This window comes from Hyla sarda, chromosome 1 (genome assembly GCF_029499605.1).
Source record: "Hyla sarda isolate aHylSar1 chromosome 1, aHylSar1.hap1, whole genome shotgun sequence".
In the NCBI taxonomy this organism is placed as follows: Eukaryota; Metazoa; Chordata; class Amphibia; order Anura; family Hylidae; genus Hyla; species Hyla sarda.
Window position 1 is genome coordinate 93,626,779 of NC_079189.1, and position 12,303 is coordinate 93,639,081.

General features: G+C 41.1%; 1 protein-coding gene across 4 annotated transcripts in view; it reads right to left on the reverse strand.

Annotated features, from left to right (window-relative positions):
- Window positions 1–12,303, reverse strand: part of SCFD2 (sec1 family domain containing 2) — a 555,742-nt gene that overhangs the window by 485,677 nt on the left and 57,762 nt on the right. For all 4 annotated transcript variants that reach the window (XR_008888884.1, XR_008888883.1, XM_056558002.1 and 1 more), the window contains exon 4: window positions 9,481–9,656. Coding sequence is in view for 2 of the 4 variants with exons in the window: in XM_056558002.1 (XP_056413977.1) it covers window positions 9,481–9,656 (176 nt within the window). In the remaining 2 variants the exon portion in view is untranslated. The remainder of the gene's footprint in view (window positions 1–9,480; window positions 9,657–12,303) is intronic.

Below are 12,303 nucleotides of genomic sequence, written 5' to 3' on the forward strand. Positions count from 1 at the left end.
ACATGGTGGGACCCAAAAGGAGATGAGCACCATTTGGCTTTCACAATATCATTATACCAATTATAGGCTGTACTTCATCTTGCAAAGCATTCTAGCTGTCAGAACGAGAATGTACCCCAAGAAGTGACCCCATTTTCGAAACTACGCGCCCTAAAGTATTCACCTAGGGCAAAAGTGAGTACGTTGAGCTGAGCCCTTATTGTGTGGCTAGAATTATTTCAAAGTCAGTGGAAAAAAATAGCAATTGGCTTTTTTTTCCACAAATTATTTATGGGACATCATTTTGGTAAGTCGCTTTTGAAAGGGCATCATTATATGAATTATAGACCCCCACCCCATGCCTGCAAAGGATCGGAGCTGTCAGAACAATACAGCACTCCTACAAGTGTATTGGCTGGACCAGGGACCGTTCTGATCGGTCTTTGGTCGGCTAGCAGTGATGTGCGGATGGATATAGCTGTCATGTTGTGGGAATAAGCACCTACTCATTGCCAATATATCCATCACTGGCCATTAAAAAAAAAAAAAAAAATCTTGAAAAAACTGGTTTCTTTTGGGGGTTGGGTGATAGTCCCCATTCATACTGCATTTTTGCAGTATAGGTGTCCGTTGTCATGTCAAAAAAGGAATGAATGGAGCTGCTACAGTATACGTCAGCATCACTTTTTTTGACATGATGCTGACAGATACCGCTAACATTCTGCTGAAATGCAGTGTGAACGGGATGCAGTATATGGTCACATAGAGCGTATCTGCACCATATTTCACACCGCGCATGCCCCCGGCAGTCACAAGGGCGAGATCACTGCTCCGGCTGGGTAGCTCAGTGTGTTCGCTCATGACTGCTGGTGGGAAATTCACGGATATGAGTGGATACACAAAGCTACCAAGCCGCAGCAGGGAGCTCATTATTGTGACTGCTGGCGGGCATGTTTGCCGTGTGATCCTACACATTATGCATTTTTATTTTTCATTATATTTATTTAATAAATGTATTTTTATTTTTTATTTTATTACACTTTTTTTTACAATTAAAAAAAATGTTAAACTTATTTTTTTTTACACTTATTGTTTTGACACTTATTTATTTTATATTATGTTTTTTACATTTTTTTTAATGCTTTGGTATACTTAGTATTCCAAAGCATTGCAGTTATATGCTGCCTGCTAGTTTTACACTGGCAGGCAGCATATTAGGACGTGCCTCCTTGTAAAGACCCCCTGGCTGCCCAGGTAAAATGCAGCACCCCGCGATTGTTGCGGGGTGCTACAGGAGAGAGACAGAGGGAGCCCCCTCCCTCTGTCAGAACTCCTTACAGCTCGCAGTTGTTTCCGACTACGACTTTAAGGGTTAAACTGTGGGGACTCAAAGTTTTCTTCGGTCCCGGCAGTGCGGCAGGGCCCCGCCCGCCAGGGATCACACACAGCACCTCGCAATTGTGTTGCGGGGTGCTGCATGGGTGAAAGAGGGAGCTCCCTCCCTTTGTCAAAACACTTACAGCCCACGGTCACTTCCGACCGCGACTGTAAGAGTTAAACTGCTGGAACTGAAGTTTCATTTGGTCCTGGCAGTCCGGCAAGGTCACGGCTGTGTATTACAGCAGAGTCCCTGCCGCGATCTCGTGGGTGCACTGGGCAGCACTCACGAGAACCATGGATGTGTATAACCATCCTGGTGCGGGAACGTGCATCCTGCCTGGACGTGTATACACGTCCATGGTCGTTAAGGTGTTAATAAATCTGATCGCCGCTTTTTTTTATTTATGTATGCTCCCTAGGCAATCTGTACAAGTAGATCGCCGCTAGTACTGCCAATACATAGCACTGAACCGTACTAGCAATCAAAATATTGGTATTAATAGTGCCTTTGGGGACTTAAATGTGTAAAAAATAATATTTTTGTAAATTAATAAGCCCCTCCCCTAATAAAAATTTTACTCACCTCCTTTTCTCATTTTATAAAAACAAAACAAAAATAATAAAACACAAAAACAAAACAAAAATAATAAAACACAAAAACATATTTGGTATCCCCCCCCCCCCCCCCCACCACAGTGTTTATGATCCTGCACAGTGAACAGTATAAACATAAAAAGATACCAAACTCCAGAACTGAACTCACATGGATGAAGGGGGTCCCATGGTTGGGCATATCAGAGCAGAGGGGACAGAGACAGGGATACAGGGTATGTCAAAGAGGGTTAATTACAATACTAGCAATTAAGGCTTATACCGGCTGTATCTCCAGAACGGTGACACCAATCAGGGTGAGTTATACATCATTATACATCTGATTCACCCGTACTATAACCCTGTGTATTGGGTGGTAAGTGTGGTGAACCAGCTGCCAGTACCTTGCAGAAAACTTTTGACATCTCACAGAGACATGTCAAATGTTTTGATAAGGGTCATCCACTGAACATTAGAACAAGCAAGGAGAAGCACACAGCTGTGCGCTTTACTCCCCTGCTCAATGTAGTTGCATTAAAGGGGCTTTATTATAGGTTATTGTAGCCTGTCTAATGAAGATCTCAGCGAGCAGAGAAATGAAGCACACAGCCATGTGCTTCTCCTTGTCCATTCTAATGATCAGAGGGGGTCTCAGCACATGGACACTGTAAATAAACACAGCGATCAATGTCAGATTAAAAGCGCAATTGACTTAACTACAATTACTCATACATATATCAAGGCAAAAGTGATCACAAACTCCCATAAAACCCTTTCATTCTAAGAAAACAGAGCATGGACTGGTATAGAGAATAAAAGCAATAACCTTTCCTAAATGGTTAGTGGCTTGTAGAGATGTATATAGTAAGTGATAACTACATGGCTTCCTTGTAACTATCTTTAGATTGTTTTAACACAGTGGGTCTTCTGAATTTATTAAGATCAATATTATTATTTTTTTCTCCGGCTAACTGTTCTTTGTAGTACATTTCATGAAAAAGTGATGAAAGCATGTTTCACTAGTAAAGGCCAGTAAGGTCTAATACTGTAACATAAGGGGCAGCTAGGCACCAGGTGTGCTGATTCCAGTCATTGTGAAAGTGCTACACACAATAACTCTCTGTATTATGATACCTATTATTTATATCAAGTAAAAATGAACAACCAACTAGCTACAAAAAGCCAGACTTATTGCTTGTGAAACACCACAACCAGCATGTATAAGGTAACCCACTAAACCATACTTCTGTAGTAGTGAAAACGGTCACCATGTAAAATGTTAAGCTTGTTTACAAAGAGTCTACTGGTTTGCAGAAGTTGCAATATATTATTACTTTCCACTACAGCCTGGGAAAATAAGAGTATTGCTACCAACAGACGTTCATAGGCAACACAGTTAGTTCTGTTATCTATGTGCACTATGCCTTCACAAAAGAGCTGACCATACTTTAAAGGGGTACTCCGCTGCTTAGCGTTTGGAACAAACTGGTCCAAACGCTGGAGCTGGTTCTGGGAACTTGTGATGTCATAGCACCGCCCCCTTGTGACATCACGCCCCGCCCCCTCAATGCAAGGCTATGGGAGGGGCAGTGTGTGACGCCATGAGGGGCGGGGCTATGACATCACGAGCTTCCAGCGTTCGGAACAGATTGTTCCAAAAGCTGAACAGCGGAGTACCTCTTTAAATTATATGTCTAAAGCATTGTTTCCTATTTTGCTCCCTGGTACTCTGCACGTGCGCATGCCTCAAAAGTGCCAAATCACATTCATCATATGCAGGCTAAACCATGCCTGCATGCAGTGTCCAATAGCCATACCATGTTGACGATATTGTAGCAACATTGTAGGGCCATTGGACATCGCATGCAGCCATGGTCCCAGGTGCCTCACTATTGCCCCCTCTTTCAGTCATATGCATCACATTACCTACTACCTCTCCTATCACATGCGTCACTGTCCCTACTAGTATCCCACCTATCATATGACTATGTTCCTAGTACTCCTACCACTACTATCCCTCCTTTTACATACATCACTGTCCTTAGTACTAATACCCCTTCTACTAAATGCCTCACTGTCCCTACTACTACCCATTCTATCACATGTCTCATTGTCCCTCCGGCTACCTTTCTACATAATAAGGAGGCCTATTCCATGAGAGGAGGTTCTCCCAACTGCATAACGGGAAAGGTGGAGTCTGTCTACATCTACATAATGGTGAGAGAGAGGTGGGAGTCCTACATTTACATAATGGGAAGGGGGTTCTGTCTATATAAATAATGAGTTTGCCTATACATTTAAATGTATGTTGCTGCCTACCGAATGGGGGTGAGATGTTGAAGAAAAGCTAAAATTGGGGGAGGCCTACCTTATGAAGGAAGTATTACTATTTGCTCATTACAGTTGGGGTGTTTGTATAAAGATGCTAAGGGTGCTGGAAAAATGAGGAGCCTAAAATAAGTGTGGCAATTCTGCAGAAAAGAGTCACAACTGGAAGACATTGTCATGGCGGTCTGAGTCAAATGGAAAAGGAAAGGAAAGATGATAATTCCAATCAGAATGGTTCTCACTTTTCTACGTAGCATTTTTGCAGTGCCAGGGGACTAAAACTGAACACAATCCACTTGTCCTGGTAGACAAAATCATTTCAACCAAAATAATATGTAAATAAGGTCTTTATTAGTTTCTGCACTTTTGTTTTTTCCTCCTCGTCCTATAATAGCCATAACTTTTATTTTTCTATCTACAGATACATATGAGGCTTGCTTGTTGCAGGACCAATTATACTTTGTAATGACACCTTTCATTTTTCCATAACTTATGCTTTGAAACCAAAAAAAAATATTATTTGTTAGGTGAAGTTATTTTTTCGCCATTCACCTTGTGGTCAAACTTACATGTTATTTAAATGCTTTAGGTCAGCCTGATTACACCAATCCCAAATTTGTTTAGTTTCAGTCATGTTTTACTAATGACATTTTTTTAAATTTCTGACCCCTATAACATGTTTATTTTTCCGTGTACTGGGCTGTATGATGGCTAATTTTTTGGGCCGTAATCTGCTGTTTGTATCGGTGCCATTTTGGTATTGATCAAACTTTTGGAATACATTTTTTCTGGGATATGATGTTATAAACAACGCAATTCTGTGATTTGATATTTTTTTACGTTAACTCCATTGACTGTACAGGATATATAATGTTATATTTTAATAGTGCGGACAATTACACATGTGCCAATACCAAATATGCTTATTTTTATTATGTTTACATATTTTTGTAAAAGAGGGGTGATATGAACTTTTAATATGGAAGGGGTTAATGGGTGTTTTTTTTAACTTATTAAACTTTATTTTTTTTAAACACTATTTTAGGAGGAATGATTAGATTCCTGATACAGATCAATGCAGTTCTATTGAACTATCTGCAATTGCACTGCGGGGGGTGAGTGACCCACCCCACTAGACCACCAGGGAAGGTTAACTGTCCCTTTAGATGCGATCTAAAGGGTTAATAGCCGGCTGCAGCAATCTATTAGCGGAGGCCCTTGGCTACTGAAATCAGCCAGGGGCCACCAGGTAAGAAGCGGACTCGAGTTGGAAGCCAGCTCCTTACACCCTGAGCACGGGTGTGAGGTGCAGACTTGCGACATGCAAGTCTGCCTCCGCTCCTCCCATCAGTCTGAACCTCACACCGGCATGAGGGGAATAGCAGATTTCAGTGGTGATAAGAGGCATGTGAAGTCCCTGTTGTGCAGGTGTGGTAGTCACAGGGTGTAATGTGTAATTGTCAGTTTGTGATGCCAGGGCACTGTTAACCTATGCGGTGGAGGTTTAGATAGCTTCTTCTGGGCCAGGCGCAGGGTAATGAATATGCCGATGCAAGGTTACGGATAACTTTCTTTACTTTGCTAGAGGTAGCTGATCTCAAACAATACAGTCTCTGGTGCAGAGGGATGGGCAGAGTGGAAGCCAGGGAGCCTATTGCCTTGCTGGTGGTTGTAGTTGCTGTTGAATGCAGCTTTAAGATAATTAGCTGCACACGCAGGCTTGAAAGACTTAACTTGACAGATTGACTAAAGCAGAGATTTTCCCCAAGAGCTTCGCTTACCGCCAGGCTTTGACAATTTACCTGAGCGCTGGGGTATTTTCCGTAGATTTGGCATAGCTTAAGGACTAGGTTTGGGTGTCCTCCATTGGGGCATCAGGGTCACTCTGCCACAATCCCTTAAAGGTACAGTGCATAAATTAACCCCTTAAGGACTCAGCCCATTTTCACCTTAATTTCCGTCTTTGCACTTTCGTTTTTTCCTCCTACCCATCTAGAAAGCGTAACGCTTTCAATTTTGCACCTACAGACCCATATAAGGGCTTGTTTTTGTCAACAATTGTACTCTGCAATGACATCACTTATTTTATAACAATCTGCGGCGAAACAAAAAAATCAAAACTTATTTGTTGGGTGAAATAAAAAAATAAATGAAAAAACGCCTTTTTGTAAATGTTTAGCGCTTCCTTTTCTACACAGTGCTTTTTTCTGTAAAAATGACACCTTGTCTTTACTTTGTAGGTCCATACGGTTACAAGGATACCCAAAATTTAACTACATATACCAAAATTAGAATGTTTAAAATGGTTATCCTTTTAAATGAGGGCTCCTTTTTTCCTCCGTAATCTGTAGTTCTTATTGGTACCATTTTTTTGTTTTAATGGCTTTTTGATCGCTTTTCATAAATTTTTTTATAGTATATGAAGTGACCAAAAATGCACAATTTTGGACTATGGTATTTTCTATGTGTATGCCATCGATCATGCGGTGTTAATAGTTGAGGCATTTTCGCACGCAGCGGTACCACATATGATTTTTTATTACATTATTTTATTTAATAAATAGGAAATGGTAGGGTGATTAAAAATGTTATTAGGGAAAGGGCTTATTCACATGTATTAACTTTTTTTAATTTTATTTACACTCTTTACTTTTTTTTTTTTTTTTTTTAGCCCCAATGGGGGGCTATACCATGCAATCTCTTGACTGCATATACTGTTCAATGCTATGCCATAGCATAGTATTGATCAGTGTTATCGGTGATGTGCTGCTCTAGCCTGCTGAAGCTTCCGGGATCAGCAGAGCACCGATCAGACCGCTAGGAGGCAGGAAAGGGCACTCCCACCGTCAGCTGATGGTTCCGATCAGCTCCACTGAGCTGCCGGGATGGTTTCACATTTTCAGCCCTTGAGCGTGTTTTAAACCCTGTAAAGGGACAGGGACATACAGGTACGCCCTGCATCCTTAAGGACTCAGGCGCAAGTGCGTGCCCATATGCCCTGCGTCCTTAACAGGCAAGGCAATCTTTAGCCTACAAGACAGCCTTTGGTGCAGGGACTCCAGACAAGTAACAGGGGTGGGAGGTGGAGAATATTATGTGCTCAGAGCAGGGGATAAACACAAACAGTGGATAAACACCAGAATGATCATGTTATTGCATGCAAACCTGTCATACAGAGGCTACAGACTGTAAATCAATAAGTGACTGCTGCAGTTGAACCATCTGCACACACGGTTTATACATTGGATAACCATTTCAAGTTTCCTCTAAATGTACCAAGGCAACCAGAATGACTGTGAAGGGCATTGTCCAACATCTCTGTAAAGATCATCATAGATGATTTCAACCACTATGTTTGTATAATACAACAAATATACTGATAATATTATAATAATAACAATTACAATAATCATAATAATGCTAAATGTATCAAGTAATGTTAAAGAATGGGTAGCTATTATTGAAAACATGGCATGAAATCATCTACTATTGATACATGTTTAGGTATAGGCAGTATGACTTTCCTGTTAACCTTATAAATATCTACCGGTATGTATATAAAGTTTGCTTTATATACTTTGTTATTTACGTGCATAAAAAGTCCTTTCAGATTAAATTCAAATCAGCCACTGATCTTTGACTCATCCTTTGAATACTCACAGTATTTAGTATGCCAATCTAGGCTTGTATTTCTAGTATTAATATCTGTTTCTACAGCACTATTGTTAACATGGGTTTCACTAATTTCAGGAAAAATATAGTGTGTCATTTTATCACATAGAAGGCTTAATATCATCACAACCTGTATTAACTGCTGCTGACTTGGAAACTTTTGTCAGACACTAATAGTGTAATGATGATAGATTTCTCCCTTTCTATGTTTCCACACTCTCTCTCAATCCCTTCCTCAATCCTCCCACACACAGGCAGTTATTGCAATTGGCAGTCAGTGAATCCAGGAATTATTTGCAGGCGCCGGCTAACACTACCTTGAAAAGGAAAAACATGGTGAAAGACCTCATTCCACCTAAGGCTTCGTTCACACGTGGCATTTAATTAGTGGTACCGCTGTAATTTCACAGCTATTTTCCTAAAAGCAATACGATGAAGGAAATGAAAAAGCATGGCAACTCACCGGTATGCAGTTGAAACAAACTTCGTGCTTTATTAAAACACAATGTTGGCAGATATGTAGACAAAACGGGCAACACTGCGGGGTGGCGTGAGAGAAGCGGGGGCAATTTTGCGACAATTATAGTAAAGAAAACCTGACTAAACCCGTTGATAAATGTCCATAAATGTCAGCAGACATGTAGACAAAACGGACAACACTGCGGGGTGGCGCCCCCGCTCCTCTCACGCCACCCCGCAGTGTTGTCCGTTTTGTCTACATGTCTGCCGACATTTATGGACATTTATCAACGGGTTTAGTCAGGTTTTCTTTACTATAATTGTCGCAAAATTGTCGCAACTGTGACTACGCGATTTTTCGTGCGACATTTTGACTGGAAAGCGAGGAAAGCAAGTTTTCCAAAAATTAACTACGTAGTAATAATTTTAAAATGGACTACGGGTAGTCAGGTATTTATTAACTGCGACAGTCGCAACTGCGCAAAAAAAAAGTCGCAACAGGGTTAAAAATTGACTAAATTTACTCCAGCTCAAACATGGAGCAGAAAAAGCTACTACCAAAGTAAAAAAGGAAAAATTGCTTACGTGAAAGAAAATTATCAACAGACTGAAACCAGTTGATAAATAAGTCACACATAAGCAAAAAAAAAGTAAGGGAAAAATTACTAAAAAAAGGAATACATAAGCAAACATTGATAAATGTCCCTCATTGTGTTTTAATAAAGCACGAAGTTTGTTTCAACTGCATACCGGTGAGTTGCCATGCTTTTTCATTTCCCTCATCGTATTGCATTGACTCTGCCAGTTTCATAGCATTGAGCACCATCTACAGTTGTTACTCTAGGACAATCGGATTCCTTCACATTTATCGTAGCATTATTGTAGTGCCTGGTCATACTTTCTTCTACTTTATCTGAATGATATTTTCCTAAAAGGCTGTAAAAATAGCAGCACTCTCCTCAGTAATTCTATACCAATTCTATGCCTTCAGAACAAAAGGCTTATTGCAGCTGTAGAATGGTAGCCAATTTATCGCACCAGATGTACTATATATGTATGTATAGCATTTACCTGCAAGATGAGCCTTTCAAATGCGAGCAGGGTGTCCCACTTGGAGCATTCAGGATGTTTTAATGCCTGGACTGTAGCTAATGCCAGCTGAAGCAGACCACAATGGTTTTCTAGAGCTTGCTTGTTCTGTTTGAAGAGCAGGGTATGGGATCTGAGTTGCTCAGGAGTTACTCTACCTGCGAATAACAAACAGCCAATATTAACAACAAATTACAAAGATATGAGGGGAGATTTATCAAAACCTGTCCAAAGGAAAAGTTGCCGAGTTGCCCATAGCAACCAATCAGATTGCTTTTTTCATTTTTAAAAAGGCCTCTGAAAAATGAAAGAAGCAATCTGATTGGTTGCTATGTGCAACTCTGCAACCTTTCCTCTGGACAGGTTTTGACAAATCTCCCCCATAATGTATATATATTTAATTAAAACATAACTAAAAATACATCTCTGCAATGCTTTCAGTTTTTACCATAATAGAATAATCTAATTAGTAGCATTCAGGTTTCTCTTATATATAACGCAGGGCAGACGCTGCTGCTAAGCAAACTAGGCAGCCACCTAGAAAAATAGCTGGCATGCTTTTCCCAGATTTCGGGCACACTATGGGGCCACAGCCGGTGGCTGCCACTTAAGCGCTGCTCTGCCTGTATTTGGCAGCAGATGTGTAGCAAGCGGGCACATCTGCTTAAATATGCCCCTCACGTCAGCTGATGTTATAAAAAATATAGTGCAGCCCATTTTTTTCTATGCTAGTTTTCTGGTTTCAAGCATTAATAAATTCCCTCTCTATTTATTTTAGTCAGCACTTTTACCTCTTTTTGCTACATTTAACCCCTTACCGCAAATAGACATATATGTATATCAACTGTATGTGCAAAATTCTAAAGAATATACTACAGAATGTTACTAAGACTAAAACATTTATTTATTTATTTTGGTAAAATTAAATAACTAGCACAGATTGTTCAGTTTCGCAATGCGAAACCTATTGCTCAATGGTGTGGTTTTTCCATCTGCTGTGCAAAATTTTTTGAGTTGGCATATCACTTCATAAATTTGTGTAAATGACGAGAAGACCCAGGATTCCTATGCCAGCCCGTCACTGGAGTAGCAAAAAATTTGTGCAAAAATAATTTTTGCGCAATTGAGAAATCTTCTCACCAGTGAATCTGCTAACCATACCCTGTGAAATCACACACAAAACAACAAAGCCAGCACAGACAACATAAAAATAGAGCAAAAATGACATGATAATTTCAAGTCAATAAACAAAATAAAAACAATATTACAAGAAAATGGGCATGGTTAACAAAAAATGGGCGTGTTCCCAACAAAAAGCAGAAATTACTCGGAGTACTTCCAAAATCACTCCTGAAAAAGTGTGAGTTTGGCTCACAGAATAACCAACAGCCAAGAGGATGTGTAAAAACTAACAAAAGCAAGTGATTTTGGCAAAGGCACAGCTTAACGTGGTGTGGAGTGCTTAAAGAGGCACTGTCTTTGTTGAAAACTTTTGATATATTGCAGGACTCATTATAATACGCCATTTCACAATATAGAACTGTTAATTTTTTTTTTTTATTTTAACCTGAAATAAAGCTCAAAATAGCCACCACTAGGGGTTGCCTGTCTTTTAGCCAGACAGACTAGTCTAGATTTTGCAACATTCTGGATACCGGCCGTTAAACATGCCAGTATCCAGTGTAGGCAATTGATGCAGTATCATGCAGAGTGTATGCATGGGCACGCACTGCCTGTGAACGAGCACAGGGAGCACGCACACACAGGAAGTGCAGGAAAACACTCATGGGCCCAACTCGAGTTTTTGTCTAAACCTCCCCCACTGCATCCGGGACACGCACCAAGGTTAGTTTCATAGTAATTCAGCTCCTGTAGAGCAGTGAGCGAGGCCTTACCTTTCATGCTATTAGGCGCGGAGGAGTCTGCAGCCAAGCTTTGTGCTGCCTGTCTCTTGTGCTGCAGCCGCATAGAGCTCTGTACTAGAGGGCTGCATTGGGATTGTGCCGCTCCTATGTCTCCTTATCCTGTCATCGCCTCCCCCCTTGCCATTTTGTGGAGCCCGGGTAACCTGCCCTGGAGGATTGTGACTGTACCTGCGGCCCCAGCCCCGGCTGGGGTTGTAAGTGTCTGCATCTCAGCAAGGGTCTGTGCACATGGGGCTAAGTGCACTGCAGAGCATTGCACCCTAGTGTCTTCCACAGACCCTAGGGTGCAATGATCTGCAGTCTGCTCATACCCCCACCTGTATAAGAATTTACATATTTACATACACACACGGGGGGAAGGAAGGGTATGTGCAGACTGCAGAACATTGCACCCTAGGGTCTTCTACAGGTCTGCACATGCACCCCCCCCCCCAAACACACACATCTATAGCAGTGTGTGTGTATGTACATTACTATACAGCTGGGGGTATGTGCAGAGCATTGAACCCTAGTCTGTACTACTGACAGGGGTGCAATGCTCTGCACATACCCATACCTATATAGGAATGTACATACACCCAGAAAGGAAAGGGTTGCAGAGTAGAGAGGAGTGATTGGCTGACTGCCCAGGCTCCCTCCCAAGACTCAGAGCAGATGAGTCATCACTGTGAGGGAGACAGATAGACACGCCCCCTCCAGCCAGCAAGATGTAAAAGTAACTCAGCAGCAGATAAATGCTTTTTTCTCTGGATATATAGGTCCTAGACACTGATAATATGCACACGATCAGGCTTAGGTACTGAGTAACATCACTTTTTTTTTTTTTTTGCACTATAACAGGTACGCTTTAAACTATTTTCTTTTTCATTGTTTTACAGTT